At 37.7% G+C, this 27,345-nt stretch overlaps 1 protein-coding gene across 17 annotated transcripts in view; it reads right to left on the reverse strand.

Annotated features, from left to right (window-relative positions):
• Positions 1-3,559: 3,559 nt before the first annotated feature.
• The window catches only part of LOC117141656 (protein alan shepard), a 119,384-nt gene continuing 95,598 nt past the window's right edge, over positions 3,560-27,345 (reverse strand). For 5 of the 17 annotated variants that reach the window (XM_033305230.1, XM_033305229.1, XM_033305239.1 and 2 more), the window contains 8 exons: positions 15,028-15,281; positions 13,134-13,192; positions 11,852-11,976; positions 8,833-8,974; positions 8,342-8,703; positions 7,963-8,145; positions 7,454-7,629; positions 3,560-6,621 (listed from right to left, as the gene is read on the reverse strand). In XM_033305230.1, the coding sequence (XP_033161121.1) occupies positions 7,465-7,629; positions 7,963-8,145; positions 8,342-8,703; positions 8,833-8,974; positions 11,852-11,976; positions 13,134-13,192; positions 15,028-15,281 (1,290 nt within the window). In that variant the 3' untranslated portion in view covers positions 3,560-6,621; positions 7,454-7,464. Of the gene's footprint in view, positions 6,622-6,786; positions 6,823-7,453; positions 7,630-7,962; positions 8,146-8,341; positions 8,704-8,832; positions 8,975-11,851; positions 11,977-13,133; positions 13,193-15,027; positions 15,282-27,345 lie in introns of all 17 variants that reach the window. The other 12 variants (XM_033305233.1, XM_033305241.1, XM_033305244.1 and 9 more) reach the window with 10 other exon arrangements.

Genomic DNA, 27,345 nt, shown 5'->3' on the forward strand with positions numbered 1-27,345 from the left:
AGCAAGGAAACCAAAATAAACAAACAGGCTGGCGGGCAAATGTTAATGCTGTTTTTGGGGGAGGGTCTGTACACACACTCAAATGTATGCCTAGTGGGGGTGTACACTCAGAAAAAAATATCAAAGAAATTAATTTTATTTGTCTGAATCATTCATTAAGCGTGAAGAATCATAGTAGATTTCTTTGTAAATATTTTGAAAATTATTTTTCATTTCTTTTTTTAAGTTCTGAAAAGACTTTTTTCTGCGTGTGGTTTTTGGCGGCTCAACTTTTCTGGTGGGGCTGACAGCATCCCTCGATTCTGTACCGGAAGTTGTGTTTCGTCTGGGATTTTGGGGGTGTCACTTTCTCTCTCCCTTGCGTGCTGAAAACTCCATAATCCGCCCACGCCGCCTTTTGCAATAACAATGAAATGGCGATTGCCTGCCATAAAAATGTCTATTAAGCTGTCAGGTTCTGACACTCATAAAACCATCAAACAAGTCAAACGAACAGGATAGCAGCAAAATCAGCAGGACGAACCGCTGTCAAAGTTTTGGGCCTCATCCTGGCGGCTTCCCCACGCACACATAGGCCCACATTCTCGCTAGGAGTTTATATGTGTGCCGTGTCCTTTCATATTTCTTGCGCCCCCAACAAAGGACTTTATTTATGGGTGGGTGGGTGGTATGAAAAGATACAGATACACGCCCCCACACACAGTCGAAATTATTTTACGAGCACAAAGGCTTAGGCAGGATGCCTTGGCATCATTGGCAGAATAACCCTTCCCCAGAAGGATATTTCCCTAGAATTCCAACCCCAGATTTGCTGAGAAATGAGATTCGAATATTCAACAAACAAAATTCCCAACCCATGAAAAAAATGCATTTAGTTTTTGTTTTCTTACAGAAAATCAATTTGTCTTTTATTGATTCAGAAAAAGTTCAGTTTCATTTTTTTGTGTTTTTTTTTTGGTTTTTGGATGACAGCATTTGCTCTTTAGGTTTTCCTTTTTCTTACCAAAGAGACGTTACGTTTTCCTCATGTTTTTCATTTTGTGTGTTCTTCAACGCTTCAACTCAACGTCCACAGTTAAATCTTTTGCTATGTTCGGTTTTAATGCTTTCTGTAGCTTTCAAGTCGGGGCAGGAATTTCTCAGCCTGCCCTCGCTTAGCTTCTTGCTTGATTCTTCCGCTTCCGCTTCCGGTTCGGTTCTATACTGATCTATTCTCATTTCTTTTTTACTTACAATTAGATTTAATTTTTTTTCGTCATTTACTTTCTGTGTTTTTTGTTTTTGTTGTTCAACTAGTCTTAAGCGAAATAAGCACAAAAGCTGCAAAATGTTTTGCTTAAACTAATTTCTCATTTTCAAACTTTTTCATCCTCTTTATTTTGGGGGTTTTTAAACTTTTATCTCTCGATCTCCAATTCAGTTATCCTTCATGAATGATCTTTTGCATTAGAGTTGAGGGCACAAAAAGTACGCGTATAAATTTGAAAGTTTTAGCAAAGATTGCGCTTTTTCACACTTTTCTTGTCATTTTTTGGTTTTCGAGTTTTGGTTTTTCGTGTTCTTCTTTTTAGCTTTTACTAGAGATTTGAATACAATTCTTTCGCCATATAAAAATGCTTAAAAGCGTCACATTAATGCAAAAAATAATACTTTAAAAAATACACAGAGAGTTGAAAAGGATTCCTCATGCTTTCGATCGATCTTTTCTTCAGTATTCTTTCATTTTTTTCTGGAGGATTACAAAGAGAGATTTAGTTTGGTTTTTCGTCTGATTTAATTTTACCAGTTTGCGCATTTGCCTTGCTTGATTTTTTTGTGGTTTTTGGGTTTTTTTTATCATTGTTAATAAGAAAATGAATAAAGTTCTTTAAAAGACTTTGATTTAAAACTTAAAAATAGCAACAAGCGAAATGTACATTACTCTCATTTAAGTATTTCTGTTTCTAAGTTTAATTAGCTGCTTGCATTTTACGCTTACTTAAAGTTAGTTTACGCATTTGTCGTCGTGTTCTCTTCCTTTCCCCTTACTCTCCTACTGCATTCCCTCCATTTATTTTCCTTTCCGAAACTGTCTTATTTATTTTTTAAATATAATGAGCTTGTTTTCATACCACCATGCCCCATATTCCATATTCCCATCGATTTGCTAGCGTTCATTCCTCTGGCTCCGCGCTCCCACTCGCCTCTATGTGTTTTTCATTTTGTTTTTGGTTTTTTGTTTGTTTTGTTTACATTCATGGTTTCGTCAAAAAAGTTTCAAAAAAATATATATTCATCATTTCCTTAAATTGGCTTAATTAAAAAATGTTTATTTATTTCTCCAGCTCGACACTCACGCTCTGCTCTGCCCGCCCCTAAACAACGACTAAGACGACTAAGTTTGCCTCCTGTTCAGAACACAATCTAATTTAATAAAGTGGGGATCAATTAGGAATTAATTTAGGAATTCGTTATTGGAAACTATTTGGTGTGGGGTGAAAAAGCGTACTGGTAATTCATATAGCAAACATTTTACTACTAAGAAATCACATTGAATGAAAACGCAAAACTAAACGATGAAAAACGCACTTAAAAACAAATTGATTTATTTTTTTTTTTTTTAGTTTTTATTGAAATTTTTGTTGTTTTTAGTTTTCAATTTTACGCACTAGACATTTTTTGTTTGAATTTTAAAAATTACTTCAACACTTGCATCAAATTTAATCGATTCACTTCTCTTGCGAGAGGTTTTCAATCAGGGGCGAGATACCCAAGCAATCTTGAATCTTGTTTGGGGTCTCGACGATTTTAAGACAAATAATAAATTAACTACTTAAAATTAGTTAAAAAACTAAAGTAAAACGCGTTAAAATGAAACAAAATACAGACGCAAAACAAACGAGTTCCCAGTTTGGTTTCTTGTCAAAGTAGATTTAAATACACACACAAAAAGTCAGTATAGCTTTAGATTAGAACACTTCTCGTCGGTTGATTTTTATTGTTTACCCTCGCCAACGTCCTTGCTTTTATCGTTTCGTCTCATCCGTACGCTTATTTTCAGAAATTAAACCTAACCTCAAACTGTGCGACGCGGCATTCTTCAACACTGTCGCTCTAACTACACAAAAACTACAACTGTCTACGTGTGTTGCACTCCAACTAACCAACTAATCTTTCTCCTTTCGCTACCAACTAGAAATCATATGTCCTACTCGACTCCGTCTTTCTTGCTACATTTCTTTTCTCGATCTACGCTACTCGTTTCCGCATCTGCTTTCTTCTTTGCTTGTCAACACTGTACTTAGATTTTCTAAACTTACGCACTAGGCTTTGATCTTAGATACTAGGTTTCTTCTCCTGCTTCTTCGACTCGATTTCATTACCGTTCACTAAAACATAAATTTCATTTTCACTTTCCTAGGGAGGGGGCGATAAGACACGCCCCCAGCTCATCTCGTTTCCTTCGTCGATTTATAAATAACTTAGACCTTAATGCTTTCTCAATTTGCTTAAGTTGCTTTTCCTGCTAACAAATGAAAATTAAAGAAAACTACAGAAAGAAAATTGCACTTTGTGTGAGTTTTTTTTTTGGGAGGGTGGAGGTGTATGCGTGTGCGTGGGCGTGTTTGTAGTTGTTTCGAGGAAAACAGGATTGAAAATCTTTCAAAAATATCCTCCCAATGAGTGGTACTTGTATTTGTGATTCTTCTTTAATAGGACAACAAATGCAGGCATCTCGCACGAATTTCTCTTTAAACAATTTCGCTTTTGGAATGTCTTGGCAAAATAGATATCTTTTTCGATGCCTGCATTAACTTCAGGAGGTGATACTAGGTGTATGTGTTACATTTTCTTTTCTTTTTGTTTTTGGGTTTACAATCCTGCATTTGTTGTTATTGTTACAGTTTCAGTTCGTAGTCAGTCTAAAGCAAATAATTGTAATAAGAAAAAAAAAACATTTGCATTATGTTGTTGTTTTGGTTTTAGGCTTAGGAAGACTTTTGGCGTTGTGTTTCTTACGTTTTTATATATATGTATATATATATATAATGTATATATATGTAGATAGTTCAGTTAGGCGACTCGACAACTCTAAACTCGAAAATCAAATCGTATCAACACATACAAATTTTTATATATCAAAATCAAATCAAAGACTTTGCTCAGGAATGTTGTTTGTGGTGAGAGGGTGTCCTTGCTCAAACGGAGATTCTCAAAAACTTCTCACTTCGCCACACTTTCTCCCACCCACATCGCCCACTTGATGTTTCCCTTGTTTCGCTTATTTTGCTCATCGTGTTTCGTTAATCAATTAACATTCGAAAAAATCACAAATACAATGCTTAGGCTTGATAGGTGCGTCGGTGTTGGTGTCTTGCTGTGTTTGTGTGTCAGTGTGTGTGTGTGTGTGTCTCGGAAAAATAAATATGCTAGGCTTTGACAAAGGTTCAATTTCAATTCTAAACTCCGTACACAACTTCATGTTCAACTCTACTTAAGAGACGCTTACAAGACTAAAGAAATCTTTGCTTATTAACTAAGTTTACTAAACGTAGTTTCTTCTATCTTACTTCATCATTTTGTTTTTTTGTTTAATTTAACATTAATTTTCTTGGTTTCTGTTATACATTTCTGCTACTGCCTGTGCCAGTTGTTGTTGCTGCTGCTGTTGTTGTTGTTGTTCTTTTCGATCCTAGCTGATCCTTCAAAAAATCGTACATTCTTCGCCAGCCTTCACAAAGCTAAACTACAATTCTACAGTTTCAAATTTTATTTTCTGTTTTCTGTGTTTCGCTACTTTTGTGTGTTGTCTCGGTTTGCTTCGCTATTCCCTTTTAAAAAGTGTTTGCCTCTTGGTTTCCATGCTAATCAAACATCGTTCCTCTCCTGCCTCAACAACTTGTCATATGCAGAAAAAATATACTATATCTAGGTTGTTTTTGTTGGTTTTTACTTTCCTCATTAATATGTCTAAAAAACAGTTAACGTAAAAAACTGTAGACAGCTACAAAAAATTCATTCATTAAATCGACTGATGAGCACAAAAAATATGCTAAAAACTAGTACAAGATTCCCCATTTCTTCTCGGTCTTTGTAAGCTTATGCTTATTCTCCCGTCTTCTGCTTTCTTTTAGATCTCTAGAACTACTAAATCTGTTTTTGCTTACTGCAATTTTCTTACTTTTGTTTTGCTAAGACTTAATACTAGGTTCTTGCCCGTTTCAAAGGCTTTTTCTTCTCATTTTTTTCGTTTGAATTTTTTTTTTACTTCTTTCTCTGACTGCTTGGATAGCACAAAACGAACGTCAAATGGAGAGAGGGGGAGGGGGAATAGACATTTCTTTTTAGGGTTTGTTTTTTGTTTTTTCTTTTCTTCGGATCTTTGCTTTATACAATTTGCATGTTTGGTTCAAGAAACCAACAAATGGAGAAACAAACCAAAGATCTCCTTTCTTTTTGTGGCTATCTACGCTTTCCTCTGCTTCCGTTCTTTGTGCTGTTCAACACGATTCAACAAAAATACAAAATAAATATTACAAATTAGACAAACAGAACAAAACATAGGTAGAGTCTGAGTTTCATCGTAAAAATCTTCTTTAGCAGGCCACAACAAAGAAAACGTTGCCTCTAAGGTAAAAAAGTTTTGCTTTCTCCTGCGCATCGTTGCGCTTTCTTCGTTCTTCTGGGGGTTTCTTTGTTGCCGCTGCATTTTGACTTAAGATTTATGCTTTGTTTATATATCATCATCGAAATGGATTTTGTTTCGTTTTTATTTGCTCTGTTTTTCCTTACGAGATTTTAACATACATTGCACACACATTTATTTTTGTTTCTGTTTCGGTTTTTTCCATCTTTCATTTCACAAATTTCTGTCTGCTTACGTTTTGCTAGCTCAAAATTAGCAAAATAGTTTCTTTGTATTTTCCCTTCTATTTTTACATCGCTCTTTCCATCGGTTTCCCCCATGCAGTGGTTTTTTACTTTTGCGCTTAACAAAATTAACTTAACTCTAATCTGCGATAGTTTTTTTTTTCTCAGCAGATTTCCTCAAGTTCTTACGACCCCCAAGTGAATTTTCTTTGACTTTCCTTTCTCTTCGCATCCTGCAGTTCTTTTTTTGTAAATATTTTCGACTGCTCTTCTCTCGTTTGCCGCTGTTTCTTTTGGCAATGGTTGCCGCACTGCTTTTGCATCTCTGGTTGTTTATTTAGTGTATAACTATTCTCTATTATTTAAGTTAAGTCTTTGCTTTTCTTCACTTTTTTCTCGCGTCCTATGCGCTCGTCTCTTCGGAGACCGGCTTTTCTTATCGCATTCATGTACCCCCTAAATTTCATCCTCACTTCCAACCGCCTTATTTATACATTATTTTTCTGCCTCCGCTCTCTGGGATTTTCCCGGCTTTTCGGGATGGCTTTTCTCTGGATTCTGCATGCTGTGTTTTTGTTTCTTCTGCCGATGTTGTTGCTTCAGCAGTTTCCTCTTCTAGTTGTTGTTCATGTGGTGGTTGTTGTAGACTCCTTTATCCGATCTTCTGCTTTTGATGTTGATTCTCCTCCCTCCTTAGCTTTTCCGCTTCCGGCTTTCTCTCACTCTCGTCCAATTTATATAGTACTCAAATGGGGTACTAATATATTATAGCTAAAAGAATTAAAGGGTTTATAAGTACACATGAATTTAAGAAATAGTCAACTTTAGGGAAATGGGAGAGGGTAGAGGGAGTCTTTTCAACTTTTGTTAAAGCAGAGTTTAGGTTTAAGCTGGGTTACATGCACATGAGCTGAATGAGAAGTAAATGATATTTACCTAGTATGGGTTACCAGTGATTAGACTGTTTAGTAACTATACTATATAAGAAAGAGAGCCAAGTTGTTGTATCAAAAAGAAGCCGCAGAAATTTGGTAAGAAAATAAGTAAAATATATTTGTTTAGTATTCAGTGAATTGTTGTAAAAGTAATGAACAGATCTGAAGCAAACAGGCAAGCAACAACAAGCAGAGCACACAAAACACATGAAGCCGATGATTGTCAGTTTAAGTGTTTGTTGTGTTGTTTGAAGGTGCAGTGTTGGTAAGCGTGTTTAAGTGTTGAAAGAAACGATGAAGCCTTGGAGGTCTTAAGGTAAAGCTCAGTAAATGCTAATTAAATGGGGTGAGTTAGATGCTTTTTGTTTAGGGGTGGAAGGGACTCGAATATATGAAAGTACGAGAGCTCTTATAGCGAAAAGCGCACATGCAAGGCAGTGTTGGTAAAAGCAGTTAAGCGAATAATTTTGAACTTGAACCCTGTTTTTTATCTGACATGTTTTAGTAAACATGAGCAACAAGGTTCAAGTAAACAAAATTCGATATAAGGATTTTATTTTGTGGGAAACGTGGCCAGAGATTGAGAAGCAAACATAAATGTTAATCCTGTAGGACTGTGACAAAGACAGGAACAGAGAGAAGGCAGTAGCTGAGAAGACTTCACTCACCTCGCGAAGACCTATTTGGGAGCGGCTTGATGTGGATACTGTGTGTATGCCTCGTCGGGTGATGCAGCTGTGCTAGCCTGTTCGGAATCTGTCATTGGCATTGTTGGTATAATAGTTGGTGGTGGTGCATAATATGGATAAGTTGGACTAATATACTGTAACGATGGAGAAAAGTTCTATAAAATAAACCGAAAATAAAAAAGAGAAATAAATAAAAATACAAATTCGAAAAAAAAAATTGCAATACAAAATAAGAGGAAATTAATTGGAGTAAAAGAAAGGAGTAGAAAAAGTACAAATTAGGTCTCAACATTTAATATTTAATATACACAGCCCGCACTGGGAAGATCGTATTGCTGACTATTTTTCTTTCTTTTCAATCCTCAAGGACTCAAGCAGATATACACATGTGTATTCCACTACAGCCATGTGAATATCTGCCTTTAATCAAGGAAATCTGAAAGAAAAAGTCGCGATTTTCGGGAAGAGATCAGAGATCGGTGGCTTACAGAGTTGCCAATCTGCAGGGTGGCCAACTGAGGCATCATTGTTCCATATGGCACGCCCGTATCGCCGCTAACCATCATCGAGATGCCACGGGGCTGCACCTGGTTAACCGCCTCCGGTTTGTATGAGGTCACTCCCAGCTGAGGGGCAGCTGCCATCTGCATGTACTGTGGAGAATACGAAGTCTGATTGAAATACATTTTAAAAGCTCTTATTAATCCCACATGACACTAGACTGAAGCATGAGTTGAAAACCGCAATAAGCATTAAAAAACGACCAAAGCAAATGGTAAATAAATAATCGTCCATAATCGACAGTTTTGAGTCATGCGTTTCAGTCCAGTGTCAAATACCCATAATGGAAGTAAATCCACTACTCACCTGATCATCTACCTGAGTTGTCATCATGTAACCCGGTATCCACTGGGAGCCGGCCACTGGATAGCCACCCACCTGGGGGGCGCTGAAGCGGGAGTAGGGCACTCCGATGGGTGTGCCCACGTTCACGCTGACTCCATTCTGCTGCATTGTGGGGTCGTAGGCCACGGGAATCCCCTCCGCGGAGACGTCGCGCCACGCACGCGCATTCGGATCGGGCGTTTTGAAGAGATTCTTCTTTTTCGGTCCGCCATCGGCAAACTTAACCAGCAGGGGATCTTTGGCACCCGGTATTGTGTTACCATTGAACATCTGAATGATTTGCTCGCACTTCTCGCGACTCTCCATGCGGGCAAAGCCAACGCCTAAGCGGAAAAATACGATATATTATTATTATTACTTGATCATTAAAAAGAACCCGCAAACACGGTTGCCAATTGAATTAATTAGAGGCTCAATAATGGAAACCGTGTTTGCGAACCATATTTACTCACCCTTGGAGTTCATCTGCTGATCACGCAATATTCTGGTCGAAACAACTTGTCCGTATTTCGATAGCATTGCCTCCAGATCAGTTTCTTTGAAGTGGGGCGGCAAATTTGCAATATACAAATTTGTGGGATCCTGTTCCTGTTGCTGTGTGGTTGTTGTATGCAATTGGGTCAGATCAGGGTGGTGTGGTGTTGTTGATTGTTGATTGTGGACGGTCGGGTTGTTGAAATTGAATCGATTTAAATTGGTTTGTTGGATTCGATGGTGGATTTCGGTTTGTTTGTTTCGGTTTCACACAAATTAACGTTACACAAAAGCAGTTGGCGTAAGCATGTGTATTTTATTGGTTGTGCGTATGCATTTTGATGTGTGTGGTTTGGTTGTGTGTGTGTTGTGTTTGTGATGTTGGTTCGATTGTGTGTGTTTGTTTAATTTTTATTTTTTTATTTCGAGAGAGAGGGGAGTAGAGAAATTAAGAACGTAGAGATTTTGTCATTAGTAAATATTCAAGTTGCTTGCCAAAAATGTTTCTGTTGTCAACTCTTTTTGGACTGTTTGTCTGTTGTCAGTGTGTTAGTGTGAGTGTTAAGTGTGCCTGACTCTTGCGAAGGTGTTTGTGTGTGGGTGTGGATGTTATGTAATGCCTCAGACTTATCGGATAATACCTTATTAAAAAGTAGACCTATGAAAACGTTACCCCCTCAAAGATGAAGTGTTGTTCTTGCCCTCAACAATTCTTAAAAGAGATGGTAATCATTGATGGTACCATAGATATGCTACTCTGCGAAATCCACTTTCCGATTAACAAATTCGCTTTTTAACCTGCTTTGATCGATTTAGAGTTAATTTAAGTGTAAAAAATAAAATTACCATTTAGTATCTATAGTAATACAGCATGATTTGCCATCTCGAATGCTTAACTAAGTTAAATACCTGCTCAGTAATTATGTCTTAGAATTTAATGAGATCTGTTTGATGTTATACTTAGAGTTTAGATTGTATTTGGTTTTTGGTTTGATTTTTGGCCGGCACAGGTTTGTAGCAATTTGCGTACTCAAACAACAAACTTTGTAGTAGGTTGAAGTAGTAGAGGTTGGTTATATACTTGGCTGGCTATAACTTCAAAATACGAGTATACAGTTTATACAGTTGAATATACAGATTCAATATATAGAATATCAGATATGAAGAGAGATATACGCTAGTTGTACTGTTTCTATTTTGTGTCAGTGTTGTTCAATTCTAGATTACAATCATTAATGCCTACGCAAATACGTGTTGTCTGTGTTTTGTTTATACAGCAAACTTTCCTTTATGTTGTTGGCTATAATTTTTAATGAGCCTTTAATGCCATCGGATTATAAAGTTGAAAAATGCTACCGAGAGGGGAGTGAACAAAGTTGCTAAGCTCTTTAAATGAAAACTTTTTAATTTGTATACAAATTAATATGCTCGGATGAATGGAAATATTTAAATTGATACCGGATTCCAGCATCCGTAAACCGCTGTAAATGGCTGCTAATTATTGATTAGGATTTACCACTTCTATATTGGGTTGTTTACAATTTGATCTATAACTAAAATCGGGGATAGAAAAGATACAGTTTAAATATAACTATATCTACTTAATTTTCGGATAAATTTCACTAAAAGCTACTTAAATTTAGCGTCTAAAGCCCAATTTTCCCATTTACGATTTAAGCTACAATATATCTCTAAAAAATATTTAAAGAAATACCTAACAACTTAAAATACTTCAGTTAATTGTTTCTATATTGGCGAAGAAACGAATAAATTGAATAAAGAAACACATTATTTGATTGAAAGCATGATTTTTCTAATATGATTTTTTAAATGCCCGGATTGTATAAAAAAGAAAACTAGAATTATATAATGAGTACCCAAATTCTAAGTCTACCTTGATGAATAGGGCCTTAGCTAGATAATGATATTAATCGGGGTTTGTATTGGATATACTGCATTCTATAGTTGGTCAAATACCTTATGGAGAATGTTTTACACTAAACTCTAAATATACCTGTACTGTGTACTCTTAATGCAATTAATTTACCAAACAAGTCCGCTAAAAAACTTTAATTGTTCTCACTTAATGTCATTATTTTGGGATTCATATTTCAACTGCTAAAGGAAGATCAAAGAGAAGGATTATTTATTTTATGACTTTCAGGTTCATACATATGAACTAACGAATGCCATAAATAAATGCATTTATACCCAATTAAAATCGAAAAATGTACTAAAAATATGTTTTACGCTATCAATTGAACTACCTCTATGCAAAGAAAGATAAAAAAAGGAAAAATTGATATCTAAAAATGTTTTGAGGTTTGCTAGAAATATGTTTTCGTCTATATAGTAGGTTATATAGAGATATTATGTGTGGTTTTTGGTATACGACAAACGGTTATACAAAGAGAGTTTTTGGAACAACACTACGAACTAGAGTTTGGGTTTGGCATAGGGGTTATCGGATTTGGGTTCTAGGGTGGGAAGTTATAAAACAAAGATATGGAAAATACAGAAATGCACACCCTGCGGTGTGAGAAGATATATATAAATATATAATTTTGGTGCCTCCTTATGTTGCAAGTTTGAGAATATGAATATTCTCAGGAAGTGGAAGCCCACTTAATTTGTAACAACGCAAAACAAAATAAGATTTCATTTCTTATAAGCCTGGATCAAAACATACAATCATCTAAGATGATAATACTTTGTTTTGGCAGCACTCTTTTTTTTTTTTTGAGCACAAACACTGGGTTTTAATTAAAAAATAAAAACTAATTTAAGCCTTAACAAAAAAAAAATAAAAAAATATGGAGGCAACTGAGGGGTCAGTACACACAATAAACGAAATGCAGGAATGACTAGGGGGCGTGGGATCTTTCGGTTTGGAGTTTGGGAATGGGAACTCTGGGTTTTTCCGGAAGGAGGGGGTAGGGGGTGGGGCATTTTGCGGTGTGTGGGGGGTGAGTATTACTTGCATGCAAACAAACGTACAATGGCCGGCCTATGAAGCACCCAGATACCCACTTTGGCCATCTGAGCTTGCACGCCCTTCCCCTGCAATCCTTTTACGGCGCACTCGGCGAAGGCTGGCTGCTCGAAGTCGACGAAGCCGTAACCTGCAAAAAAGCATATTTTGTTTTTGTTTTTCGTTGTTGGTTTTGTTTTTGTTTATATTTTTTGTTGTTTGTTTTTGTGTGTTGCGGGTGGGGGGAATTTTATTTTTATTTTTTTTAATTGCATGTATAAATATATATATAAATATATTTGCAGAAACAGAGCGAGAAAGAGAGCGAGAGGAAAATATGTTTATTTATATTCCAATATTTGTTTGGCACACAAATCGAAAATTGAAATTGAATTCAATCAAGAACCGAAAAAATTGGCGAATTTTCGCATTGGGTCACGTGCAACAAAAACAAAATCGAACAAAAACAAAATATTCGTTCAACAAGAAAAGAGGAGTAGAAGAAAAAAACGGGTGAAAATTAAATTAATAATTAATTTGAACAAACTTAAGCACTAACAAACAGAATCCAAACGCAAGTGGAAAAAGTACTCAATAAAAATATATTTATATCGATACACGCACACACATTTATAGAGAGGCAGTCTTTTGTAGATTTAATATTTTTACAGATTGTTCAGTTATTGGGGTATTTACACATTATCGTTCTCATTATCATTATTAGCATTAGTTAAGTGCATCAGTAGCAGATAGTATTCGTAATAGTAGAGTGAAATGCATGAATGACACGATTGCGAAATGATCAGGAATCAAACGGAAAAACTCAAAAACAGTAGAAGGAAATGAAGTTCAAACTGCTAAATGCCAATTTCTTATTTGGAAAATTAAAATTTTAAAGTATAATTTTACATATTGAAACGAAATGAATCTACACACGATAACGAACAAGCAATAAGTTGTGATTACTCAAAAAAAATTTGAAAAAAAAAACAGAATGCTGAGTGTTCTTTGAAATGTTTGAGTTGTAAAAGAATTCGATAATATCAAAAAATGGAAATGCTGATTAAACAAAAGTAAATAAAATGAATTAAAAAATATTTCCAAGAGCACTCAGCGTTTATAAACCAACTTAAAGGTACCTAAAAAATCAATGAAATTTCAGTTTTTGGTTTGTTTATAACTTCTTTTCTTGCGTTTCTTTTGGATATCTTTTTTGTTTTTTTTTTTTTACATAAACACATACTAATAATACTTATACAAAAACACACATAAATAAAATAATGATGAGAATGGTGAAGAAAAAAATACCTTTACATTTGTTTGTTGTTTTATCTAAAATAGCCTTGGTTGATATAATTGTTCCGTATCTGAAAGTTGTAAACAAGAACAGACACAGGTGGGTTAAATAGCATTCCGCCTCGAATGGACAATGGGAAAAGGTGTTGCATGACAACGATTGCAAGGAGTGGAAAAAGGATAATCAGATTATAAACACATTCATGTCTCTCAGGGTGTCGAAGTGTGCGTGTGCCTGGTGCCACGTGCCACAATGTATTCTATAATTTTTAAGGAGCAGGAGGTTGCTAGTTCGTCCTGATTGGGTCGCGTTTACCTTACTGTAAGCAATTAAAGTGTCATTAAAATGCAATTTTTATGCTCGTGCGCGCCAAAGTAGGCAATGGAAATTTTCACAACCCTTTGGCTATCTTTTCGCCAGCTCCTGGAGCGTTACTTTGCTCATTTAAGCCCGGCACAATAATTGACTTAGTCCGTGTGTAATGCCCCTTTGACTGTCGGCTGAAATTAAATCGATATCTTCTTAGTTACACTACTACTAGTGCCCCCTCCCGCTCGACGACTCATAAATACATAGTCATAATAACATTAAAGCCCCCCGCACCTTCCCTGGCTCGAATAAGCCGCTTATTTTGATTGCCTGCAGAGGAAGAGAAGGAACCACGCGCGGTAAAAAAAGAAGCAAAATAAATTAACCTTCAATTTAATTACTTGACTTACAACGGGTGGAATTGGAGCCCTGCCTTTTCGTTTGGTTTGCATGCTCCTCTGACGCCGCAAATAAGTTATTTTCGTATGCACACAAGCATTGGCCAACAGTGCGTATGCGTAATACACATATAATAATAATAATAAGTTTGTTGGTACACCACAAAATGATTTCCTTTCTGGGATACCCAAAAAATAATTTTGATAAAGCGTGCGCACTAATTAGTGGATTTTGTTTAGTTTGCAGAAACTTGGCCTCGTCCATCAAGAAGGTCAGGGGTAGCTGCTGCTTTTTTGGGGGTTACTTTTCGGGCAAAGGATACAAAGGACGCGGGGTGCCTTTATGGAAACGCAGCCAAGCGGAATGGACTGAGGCTAAGCCGCTCATTAGCAGATGGGTGGGGTGGTGGTGGAGCGGATGGAAATGGATTTTGGGTTCCGATCCGTCTCAAAAACACACACCACATCATTCTGAGGTTGGGCAAATCAATAGTCAGTCACAAACATTTCAAATTAGTTCATTTCGTATGGATGGCATTTCGTATGCCGAAGATACAAACGTATCTGAAAGATACTGCTCACAAAACGAAAGAAAGGAGCGAATTTATTTCAATTTTACAAATGTATTCAGGATCGAAAAACGGATACAAACATCTTGGGGATGGCAGAACAATTTCTTTACACAGCTCAAGTCACCATATCCTTGCATTTTCAAATTAATAGTGGTGGGTACTGCGAGATCCAATCTTAATTTTACATTTTTCTTTGGCTTCCACGAGCAAATATCATTATAAACGTTCAATTAAAACAAGACGTAGATGCTTCTAGCTCAAAGGCAACATAATTTCTGCATGGGTTGCTCAAAGGCAAATTTATTTAGCAAATCTATGGCAGGCCAGTAAAAGCCCCGAGCTGCAAAAACAATTAAAATGAATTTGCATAATGGCCTGGCCCGGGGAGCCGGTTGTGCCCAGATATAATGCAATTTAATGTGATATGTGGACCGCTGAGACAAGATACAAAACCGCAGGGCAAGCACAGGCACTGGCACAAATCACTGAGAGGCTTGATTGCATCCATATCGTAGCCTGAATCTGATTTGAATGGCAATCAAAGTGGTTGAATGGGTTGCTGCTTCCTTTTTTTTTTTTGGGAAGCCCATCCAGATATGTTATGTTGATGTCCTGGCTGTACTCACTGTGCACACATATTAACTAGATCCTTGTCGGTTGTGCCCTGCTGCAGACCGCGAATGTAGAGATTTGTCTTGGACAACTGCTCGCCGCCCTGTTGGTTTTGATTCTGTACCGTGCCGTTGGGACCCATGTTCGTGTTGGTGTTCGTCGTGTTGCTCAGGCTGGTGCTCAGGGTGCCGCTCTGGGAGCCCGTGTTCGAGGAGCTGCTCGAGTTGGTGTTGCTCGGTGAGGCTGCCGTCGGCACTCGCTGACCGTACTGCAAAGAATGAGAACAACAAATGGTTTTAGTAACTGATTACACAACGAATATGATCGTTTCATTCATATCATTTACTATATATTCCAAATACATTTCAATTGGTCTTCAAAGTGGTTCGGTAATATCATCAAATATGCATTACAGCACCATTTTAAATGGATACTTGTGCGGAAACACGAACGATAGATGGTCAAAGCACTCCATACATTCGAGCAGCCCACAGCTGTAGGCAATATTAAAATGTATAGAGCAAAAGTATGTCGATAATATTAAGCGATTTGGCTCCCACAATCCATAGATTGAGAGCGGAGTAGCGAACAGTGGAGGCAGTGCAAGTATTTTTATTGAAATTCCAACTGGAATAGCTGCCATTCGAAGTTATTGAATGCTGCTTGGCCCACACAATGGATAGAGATGGCGATAGCCAGCCAGATAGATAGAGACCCAAACGGAGGTGAGGAAGAATGCAGAAAGAGAGCGGTAGTGAGGCAGATGCACGGGAAGAAAGAGACAGCCACATTGGCATGCTGACGACAGGCATGACGATGGCGTTTTTCACTTAAAATGCCACACATGTGCCACAGGGACACGAATAAAGTCGAAGGATGTGGAGCTCGAGCTTTGCATATAAGGCTGCAGGATATTTGGCAGCTGCAGTCGAAGGCGTTGAAAATCTATAAAATTTGTATGCAACAAACAATGGCTCCGCACTCACACAAGCGCACACATAAAAAGGTCCAACAAACTTTGCCATTGATACATTTTTGAAAATTTGCCAAAAACATTAGTTTATTCGCACAGCAGCGCAGCAGCAGCACATCAGCGGGAAATGCTAAAATATGCAGCCCACAACAACAAAAAAACACTGTTCCACTGCAAATTCTCCAAAAATTGCAAACTGAAAATCAAGCGAGGCATTTTTTGTTCGGATTTTTTCCTTTGTTTCAGGCGGGGAATAAAGGTTTTTTGGGCTTTGAAAACTTTTTAGCCGGCCGCAAAATCCATTTGCATGAAAGCCACTGAATTTGGGGGGGTTTGTATTGAAAAGTTCTCGCTAATTGATCCGTGTCATGATGCCCCTTCTCTTAGGGCTAATTCTTCCGTCGGTAAAACAATTTGATTTTGAAAAAAATGTAAGTCCCCAGAGGTGCTAAAAATCAAGTGGAGCTTTACATATAAAACCAAACTTCAAATTTATTTGTTGCCAGTATTAATTTGATTGGTTTTGTTTGCAAATATAATGCCATTTGAAGGTAAAATAAAGCGAGCAGTTATGTATAGAAAAATTGATAAACGTTTGAACGCTGCTTTTGGCTTTTTTGCTATAAATGTCTTTTTATAATTTTCAATAAAAATATTTTTACAAAATTTCAAATGATGCCGATACACGGGTCGTATACTTAATTTCCATGAGAACCCTGTTTTATTGGTTGTTCAAATGTACTTCACACATGTTTCTTGCTGTACATTCTTTTTGCCGATTTATATTCAGACGTGAGTGTCACGCGTCGCCAAGCAAGCAACCGACACAAATCATAAAACCCTACTCGTTTGCTATCTCTCTGGGCCAAGTCCAAATAAACTTTGACTCCCAAACTCGTTAAGTTACTGCACAAGGCCTCGCAATCGAGAAGATACATTTTGTACAGTTTTAGCTACGAAATAGCTCCCATTTCTTCTCGCATGCAAAACATAATTAAATAATAAATTCAGCCAGCAGTTTTTGTAGTCAGCAATTGTTTATCTGTCGCTGTGTGTGCGAAAACCCCAAATGAGTGAGTGAGTGTGCGAAAATACTTAAGCCAACACTCATACGCCCTGTGTGCCAATGAACTTTTCTCTCTTCACTTTCTGCTCGCGGCCTCGTCGTCGCTCGTCTGATAATGAAATTATATCGTTCTAATAATTTTATGCGCACAGCAACGACGGACAATCGCAAATTATATACTATATATAATGTACATAATATATGTTTTATGGTGGTCTATCCATGTATTCTTATGTGTGTCACGCCAAAGTGAGCAAACGACAACTTGGCTGGCTTTTTATTTTATTCAATTTTTCTGGTCGTCGGCTTAGCTTTTTTCTAGTTTTTTGTATTTTTTGTTTATATTTTTTTTTGGCAAAAAAATTGCGTCATTTGCAAAAAATTTCACGCTGCGAAATCTGCGCGGTTTTTCGCTTTTAAATAAGTTATCTTGTCCTTCGTTTTGTCGACTCTTTCGCTAGCTATTATTTTCTACATGTTTCTCATGCTTTCCACATGAGTTTTGTGGCCCACACGTGTCTCCCAGACTTTGGCCAACTGTATTTGAGCAAAAGTTTATGCACATTAGCACGGTAGTTGGGATATGTTAACCTCTTTGCCGCTCCGCTGTTATTTATGCGCATTTAATTTGTTTACTTATTTATTGCATTTGCACGAAGCGGCAGCGAAACAAACTAAAAATACAATTTAATGGCATAAGCTCAACTTTTTGATTGCGATGGGACACAAATGAAATGGAATGGAATGAAATGATATAAAGTGATGTCGTCGTCGATTCCATTCGATGACGATGACGATGGCAGAACACGCAATTGTTAATGGCCTGAACTTATGACTATTCGTTTGTTCTTCTTCCATTTGGTTTTCACTGGAAATGGGTGTTTATGGACTTTTAGAATGGGTCGGGACTGGTAAGGAATCTATTTTAGTGGGGGAACTTGGAGCTTATATAGCCGCTTATAAATCGATTATGAAGAAAGTCGTCAGCTGGTATTTTGAGTTTTATGCTCCAGAATGTTAATAGGTTTAAGATAGAGATATAGCACTCAAAAACTTGACAAGTTTAGATAGAGAAATAGCACTCAAAAACTTGACAAGTTTCATTTTCAGTTAATACTGCCTCTCCGATTTCAATCTCAACTTCATCTCCATGCTAACATCTCCATTAAGAAGCCATCAACAATTATTAGCCACAATAAAGCCAAAAAATATTCCGAGAAACTGAAACCGAAAGATCTTTGGAGATCCGCTTGAAAGAGTCACGTGCCAGAAGTGTGAAATACCAAATGGACTTTTGTTTGATTTATGATGTCTCCACGACATGAGCGCCACCCATAAAATATATTATTCACTTAAGCCGAACGCAGTCTTCTCTTGGCTTTCTTCTCCGAGCCCCCTCCCCTCCATCTGGAGCCTTGACTAATAAATCAAAATGCAAAGACCAAAGACGCATACGAAATGCGGAGTGCACTCATTTTCAGTCACTAAATCAGTTGCCGCATAAATCCACTCCGTCATGATTAGTGACAGATATTATTTGTCCAAGTGCTTGCCAGCCTGTCAAAATTGGTTAGCATATGTAGGTTGAAATCTAGCCAAAAACCAAAGACCCAGCGCCCAGAAGTAGAGCCCAACTGGCCATTGACCCAATGTGAAATTGTGGGGAATTATGGGGAGTCAAATTAGAGCTGGCTGCGTGTCCGCTTACAATTCGAGGCGATTGTATTGCCTGAGCGGATTTCACTTTTCGGAGAAAACCCCTTTGGGATGAGGGTTGCAAAACTCATCAAATCAAGGCAGCCAAATCCGGCTTTTTCTCTGATTGGGGAGGGTGGTTTTTGCTGCTCGTTGCTGCTCCTTGCGGAAAGCCACATAAAAAATGCCTCTCACGTGACTTATATAAATTAAATGCGTTTCGGTCTCCCACTGTGGAACTGTGGAAGCTGGCATGAAAATGATAGACGGATAGATGGATTCATTTGCCGCTGGAAAGGAAATGTTAGGCGTCAGATAACAGTCAGCAGAAACCGCCCAGAAAAATCCTGGGGGGGTGGCATGAGATTTTCTCCCCCGCTCCCCAATAATCGACGCAAGTCATGCCAGGGTTTTGTGGAGGTTAAGAGGGCAGCTTTTGCCTCTGCAAATATTTGACATGCCAATGGCAAAGAATTTGGAATTATCTGCAGGTGGAATTTTACTCGGAAAAAAGAATTTATGAAATATCCTAGTTCCACCATCAAAAAGCGATAGAATAAAAAAACCGCTTTATCAGCAATAATTTCATTTTGACAAAGAATTTCAATTTCAAATTGTAGGCAGCACTTTTTTCTAGCAGGTCAACGACATATTCTTTGTTCTTTTGTTTGAGCAGACTGAAAAAAAAAGTTTATTAGTCCCGACCTTCAAAGCAAATTAAAGTTTGGCTGAAAAGAGTTGCCAGCAAACTTTTATTATCATCGTGATAAGGTTGTAATGGCTTGAATCTAATCAATGAAATTTATGAGTTTCTTCCAAGAAATCGTATGCAGTTTCTAGTGACCTCATAAATACAAACTCAAGTTCACGTTTATAAATACATGTTCTTGGCGCAGTTTAAACAATTTGTTTCTTAAAATATTTATATTAAAATATATATATTATGTATATTTAATAATGCATGTGGGTGAGTACATCGTGCACAGCAATATGAAAACAACGATTAAATTGAACAATAAGAAATAAATGCGATTTCTTTTTGTTATTTTTTGTCATTGCAACCAATGCTTTTTTTTTTTAATCCTAGTTATTGCCACTTTGTTGAGTTTTAAATTGACACTATGTGGACAAGTGGCTGTTTTCCTTTCTGGTTTTCCTCGGTTTTTTGTTCAATTTGTTTTGCCAACATTGCGAGTTTATTGGCTGACACAAATTTGCATTGTTTTCACTTTGTTTTATTTTAAAAATAAATTTCGCTTTGTTTTGCGTTTTATTTGAATAATAAATATAAATAGCGAGGTGGGGAAAATTGTTGACAAATTTTGCATTTCACTGCGGTCTTGTTAAGCCTTTTTCTAGATGAAATGTATGTATGCATATTAATTTGCATAATTTTTGATATCTAATCAAAGGGAAACTCTCAGAACCTCTGATTGTGACCCCAAAAAGGGAGTAAAGAACGGATTGGAATGCCATGAGAGCAAAGACTTTAATCAAGCGGAAAGGTTTCTGTGTTTGTTCTACGTGATTCGGAAAAGGTTGAGCAGGTTTCTACTTTTCTTTTTCCTTTTTGGTGCGGTATTATCTTAAATTGGAAGTCGCAATGAGCACGTGCTTTACTTGAAGGAAAGAGAAGAGGCGATGGAACTCAAAGATAAATTTTAAAAGCAGTTGTAGGAGATGTATCTTATTTCGGTTGAAGACCTTTACAAGCTGGTTATTTATGTGTACTTTGCTTTTGTTATTACAAAACGATCAATTTTAAATTTTAATCCTCATGTATGTTATTATTATATATGTATTGGCAATTCAAATATTTTTCAATCATTACTATATCAGCAAATAAAATTGTAGGTACATACGCCCCTTTTGAAACCATAATCACAATGATAATAAAAGCCACAAATGTTGACTACGCTTGTGTACACTGGAAATATGCTGCCCTACGTCCGTCCCCCTCGATTATACCCCATTTTCACTATCCAAGTTAACCGCAAACATTTTGTTGCACACACACAGAGGAAAAAAAGCAGACGGGAAAAGTATCTGGCAGATAGCAAAAGTCATGTCTGAGTTTTGATATTGAAATGGGCCGGCCGAGGGAAAATGTCTGTGTAACTCGACAATGGGTCGCAGTTTAACTATCATGTCAACGCCAGATACTCTCGAATAGCTCGAGATACAGATACGACAGATATACATATAGTACACGGATGCAGTAGTCGGTTGGACTCCTCGAGTGGGTGGCAGGCAATGCGGGGCCTACGCAAATATGCGGAATATATGTATATATGAAGAGCAGACGACGGGACCCAGACTTTCAACTCAGCAGCAGCCACTTGGCGACAGTCGCACAATATCATAAAATGCAATAAATTTATTGAATTAAAGCAGATAACTCAATTGAGTGGACAGGCCAGTCCAAGAAGCTGGGGAGAAAACGGACAATGCATCTTGGCATTTAGAGGGAAAAGAACCCAGAAGCGATGAGTCAAGAACCCGAAGATGGGAAAATGCGTTTCTTACATGAAAGAATTTCAAAGCAGAGAAATAATCACAGTAAATGGAGGTGAATGATCATTATTCATGATTTACAACCACTTAACAACTGAAAAGTAAACATTTAAGCATAGTACATTCAAGTTGAATACAGCTAAGATATAAAGTAATCTTATATTAATTCAAGTTCCAATGTTCTAAGGGTATTTCCAATCTGACGACTTTCCATTTCTATCACATGCGTGATTAGGGCCATTAAATCATAACCCATTGACCAAATGGGCAACAGACGATAAGAAAGGCCATATCGATTGCGAGCTAAAACCGAAATGGAAAATGCGTCATCAAAAGCGCTGTTTTAATATTCATAATCAGACAGAACCAGTTGTTTCTCAACTATTCGCACTGATTGCCATTGCTTCAGCCAACTGACAAAGATAACACGCCATTCTGATAAACATTTATCGATACGAAAGGTGAAAGAGGGACGACCTATTCAAAAGGAGAGAGAGACAGCATGACAGGTTGGAGAGGGACAGGACGGTGGTACAACAATAAATTTATCGCCGAAATGGAACAGTAAAAGCATTTTAGCGCGATTAGTCCAACAAGGGGCAACAAAATTGTATATATATGGTATATATATGCGTGTATATAGTATATGGAACTTGGCCAGACAGATTGGTAGGGAAAGTGAAGGGGGTTATAGTGGGGTTAAGAGACCCGCTCGTCTGCTCTTTGGGGCCGAAGGTCTCCAGGTCTCCAAAGCGATTGTCTGTTGGCATAATAAATTTTAGCATTAATTGAGTGTATGATTGAGCCAGAGTTCTTGTTGTTGCTCCTTGTGTAGGTGGAATGGGCAGCAGCAAGTAAATAAGATTTTAATTGAAGCTTTTAGCAGGAAATGGAATATTAATGGAAGCTGCTGATGAATTCTGCAGCTGTTGCAGCCACTTCTTCTCCAATTCCCCCCAAAGGCTTATGCAAAAATTAAGGGGGGGACCATAAAAAGTATCTCCTGTACTCATCCTCCATCAATGATGAAACTGCAAATTGCTAATCTAAAGCCAAAGTTCATCAAGTCTGCCTGCCAAGTGCATTTGACATTTGCATGTTGCTGCTGCGACAAAAACTTGTAAAGTTAGTTATCCATAGGCCCACTGAGTTGGTGCAAAGTGGGGTCTGGCACATCACCGGTATTTCCAGGTGTAATACCACCTGATTGGACAGGGGGGGCCATCTCTCATAATTGCTCCTGTCAATTTTGTATACCAAACTCATTTCTGCAGAAAGGTTAAAGCTTGATTGGCATCTGGCCAAAAGCAAAATGGCAGTCTCAATGAAGATTGAAGCCTGGAGAAAGGGAAATGCGAGGCTAATGCCAGGTGGACTACGAACGGCATAATGCGATCAAATTAGTTGGGCATGTCAATCAAATGCTAATTCAATTCAAAGTATACGGCTGATTAAAGTGAGTCGCGTTGAATCTTCAGGGATGGGATAAAATGTCGAATGATATTCCAGTCTTGTAAAAGAATGCTATTTGGTCATTGAGTCAAGAAAATACAACTTTAAAGATTTTAAAATAAATGTAAGATAAATTATATGATATATGTTTGTTAGGTTATTATTACATGATATATGGCGCGTGATATTTATTAACGTTGCCACATGCAATTAGCAATGACCACTAATCACAGCGAGCGAGACGGAAACTTATTTCTGCACTTGGGTGAAAAATAATTTATGTGACAACGTGCAGAAACTCAGGGGTTAGTGAGTGGGTGCCAAAAAAGAATGAAATAGAGGGGTAGGGAGGTAATGTGGCCAGCAATAGCGATTGCAAATAATAAATCAAATAAAGCTGTTGAACGTGATCGGAAGCCGCAGTTAAAGAATGGTCAAGTGGGTTTCGGACACCCAGAGCGGGAAGTACGGATAGCATATATGTATATGTATCTCCCCCTTTTAGCGGTGTCTGCCAATTAAACACGAATATGCTGCATTTAAATTGAATTAAGCCCGAGGCGATACGATGAGAAATAGCAACAAATACTCGCTTCAGTTTTGCCCCTCACTCTTTAACAGTTTTAACTGCACAGAGAAAAATGCCACGGACTGCACAAGCCGAGCTTCAGAAGCCCAAACCTGGCACCCGACACATAAAAAATTCCAGTTATTCAGACTCGGAGATCCGGAAAATCTTTAAAACATTTCAAGCTTTTTATTATTTAATAAGAAGAGTATATAACAAGTTATGATTAAGACAAGAAAGAAATAGAAGAGATTTTACAGAGTTTGGTAGTCTGACATCGAAGCTCAAGATTAGTTAAGATCAGTGATTTTTTTTCCTATGTAGAGAAGAATACCTACTGTTGTTTTCCCATTCCATATTACACCTCTCTTCCCATAAATAATGAATGAATCAAGTCTCGACGAATGCGTGTGTAGCGGAAGTAACACTTAACTCAAACACGAGCACGAGTCTGTGTTCCAAAAGATGGATGAGGGTGATGATGCCCGGGGGTTATTGGGAGGTAAAGCCCTCCACAAGTACACACGCACACACACACACTTGCACGGGCGTGTCAATCACACACACGGCCATAGAAACACGGACAATGGCAGCCCGAAAAGTGACAAAGACAACACGTTTCGTGCTGCAAAAAGTTACAGTGGCCTCTTAAAAACCCATGGCCATCTCACTCGCACACATTCGCCGAGACTTCTCTTTCTCTATGCGGGTATTTAAATTTAATTTGCAAGCTGACAAAAAAGAAAGCAAAGCGGTTTCTTGACATCTCCCCCTTAAGTAAGTCTCCGTCTCTTTCGGTTCGCCTCCGTCTGTCTCTTTCTGTGACAGACAGGAAGTGCAGAAGTGTGTGTCCCTCCACCCCCTCCCTAAGAACCCTCAGCCCAACACACAGCTTTTCCATATATGGCTACAAAAAGGAAAACTTAGCTGAAAGCAAGTCAAGTCAAGCACAAAACCTAAAATTCTGCTGGCTGTCGCTCTGCGTCCGTCTCTTTCTCCCCAACTATCGCCCTCTCTTTCGCTAAGTGGTTTTTTGGTCAGGCTACTAACGTTTTAAGGGGGTCGTCGAAATGAGGGATATAGTGTCGCACCAAGAGTATGGTAAAGGGGATAGTGAAGTGACAGGCTTTGTTTCTCCATTTAGTGCAAATTAGGAGGGACAACAACATTTACTAAGGTGAAAAGCCCCCTCCAACAGATTTTCAACCTAATTGAACTGTTCAATGGGGACTGGGAAAATCAAAGGGGGGTGGCCAGATGGGGGTTGTACACAGGATAATGAGCAGACAAAAAGGGTAGCGCGAGGTACTGAAGCGAGGAAAATGAAGCTTTAGTTCAATAGGCTTTACACATTTTTTGCATACGAAAACAAGATTGCTTCTAAAAGTAGTAAACCGTAAAACCCTTTTGAATAAATTAAACTAAGTTCTTTTATACCTTTTCTTGGAAAAATATACTTAATATATAATTTTTTGAAAATATACCTACTTATTGAAGTGCATTTAAATTTTCCTGACTTGAACTTCAACAAAACTGACACACACACACACACAATCCATTAACAATTGGCCAGATGTGAAACGACTTCATTTCCATTATCATCAACGTTTTAGCTCGACCATTTTACCTGGTCACTCTACAAAATCAACACAGAAAGCCGGAAAACTGGAAAGCCAGAGCACAGGTTGCAACTGTTCTTGTTGTTGGCGTTGCTGTTTTGGCCAGCGATTAATGGAGGAAAGTACACAAAATGTTTTATCACTCATACGCCACATGTGCCGGCGAGGAACAGAGATAGGGCGAGTTTCAGAGCGAGACAAATGTGTCCCCAGTGCAAACAAAACGCCTACGTTAATTACACTGCCCAGCAAAAGCGGCGGAATAAACGAACTTTAACAACTACAGCAAACTGAAGCCTCTGGCTGCGTGTGTTTGTGTTTTTGTGTGAATTGAAAATGACTCATTTATAAAAGCAAACGAAGTAAAATCGAAACACACACAAAACACAAAAAAACGCAAGCGAATTGACCTTTAAAAGAGAAAAGGCAGGAAAACAAAAACCATAAAAAGCACCTGACAACACTTTTGTGGCCAAGACAAAAGCGGACCACTAAAATTCAATCATCTTTGCAAGAAGCTGTAAAATGCGGCGGAAGGAAGAAGAGGAAATCCGGAAAGAGAAAGGTATAATGGCAGAAAAAGGACAGAAATATTTACAGATGTAGAAATAAGTATCTAGCTTACATAGGTAACTTGAGATACTTTAAGGCCTTAGATACTTTTACTTATGCTAAACGTCTGACTTTAGTTAGATATCATTATTGAGAGAAGAATAACCCGAACCGAACCCCACTTAATCATTGTTAGTATAACAAGAGTTTCGATAAAATGCGTCACCTCCAAATGACTGTCATTGAACAACTAACACGCCTCAGGTAAATTTATCTTTAAATGTTTGCAAGAAATTATCATAATCGTAGCTCGCTCAAAGCCCAAAGGGAAAAGTCTCGCGGTCTCAGAGTCCCAGTAGGCACTCTCAATCTGATTATAAACGCCCTACTCATTCCTCGACGTTGACTCACTTTTTAGAAAAAGTTGCCACAGCAGTCACGTCACTTGATCGGCCATATACATACATATATACTACATTCACATATAGTATCTATCGCTCTTGTTTTGTCAAACAGTTGACATAATGTTTTCTGTACTTTTTTCCACAAACTGATAAGGAACATTTTTTTTACTCTATTTCTGTTTGTGGAGAATTTGTGTTATCGCCGGGGGCTGACTAAACTCGATATTGTTATCGGGGGAGGAAAATGAGCCGGGGGTCTATTTTTGCCACCCCTGCCGCCCGCTTTCCACCACTTCAAATATATAATTCTTTGTAAATTCCAGAAATCCACCTTCATGCGTTTGAAGTTTATTAGATTTATAAAATGGTTTCCGTTTGCATTGAGAGTTACATATTTTTCAAAAAGGGGAAAAACACAATTTCAGCTTTATCGCAGCAAATGTCAAGTGACTTTCCAATGAAAAGGAAACTTTAAACTCGATGGTCATTCGAGACTTCTCGTGATGGAAAAACCCAGAGAGCCTTTCGTGACGCAAGGGAAACTTAAATATGATATTTTATCTAAATGGACTTTCATTTTAATGTAAACTATTGTGTTTCAACGAGGGTCAGAGTTCAGAATAATCTAAATGGCCAGCATACCATACAAAATTTATGCTATCAATTCAATGAAATAAAATGGTAAAATTTTGCCATTTTCTTATTGTTTAATATATGTATGTATTTTTTATTGTTATGCCCCAAGCTTGTTTGTCTGTGCTTTATTTCCATATATTTTATGCGGTTTGTACACATTATTTGTTCATTTCTTACGCTTTTCGACCGTCTATTTTTATTTACATTTTCTTTTGCATTATTCTGTTATAATTGTTGCGTTTTATTCCGTTGGATTTGCATTTTTGAGCACGTACAAAGTTCGCACCAACGCTCAAACACACAAGACAGCCAAAAAAAAAAAAAAAAAAAAAAATACGCTTAGCAACCCCCGCGAAATAAAACGTGGAAAAAGTAGCAACTTGACTAACAAATTGTTCTGTCCGATTCTGCTCCTTTTTTCCTTTGAGCCAAGAAGTCAACACCGCGCGATAAGTGCAAAGCAAAGCGAATACAAATGGGTGGAGGGGGCGGATAAAGGGCAGGGAGGGGAGGGAATATGTAAATCCTGAAATTGCCAACAAACCATAAAAAATGCTGCGGCCAAAAAGACATAAAACAGATGAGCCAGGCGAAAGCGAAGGAAAACCCCGAAAATTCTTAAAAGATGAAGATGAGCAAGTTGCAAAGTGGCACTGAGAAAAATTTTTATGATTTTACAAAATTATTTCCTGTTAAATAAACAAATAAACACATCATTTTCCAAAAATGTATTTCCTGATTGGTTATGATTCAATTACTATTTTTAATCCGTTTAAAATTCTACGTTTGAATTTATTTCAGTGTAAGTCTAAGTGGGTGGCGGGGTGGTGGGGTCACCAGAGAGGATGCTTCA

Source organism: Drosophila mauritiana, chromosome 3L (genome assembly GCF_004382145.1).
Source record: "Drosophila mauritiana strain mau12 chromosome 3L, ASM438214v1, whole genome shotgun sequence".
Taxonomy (NCBI): domain Eukaryota; kingdom Metazoa; phylum Arthropoda; class Insecta; order Diptera; family Drosophilidae; genus Drosophila; species Drosophila mauritiana.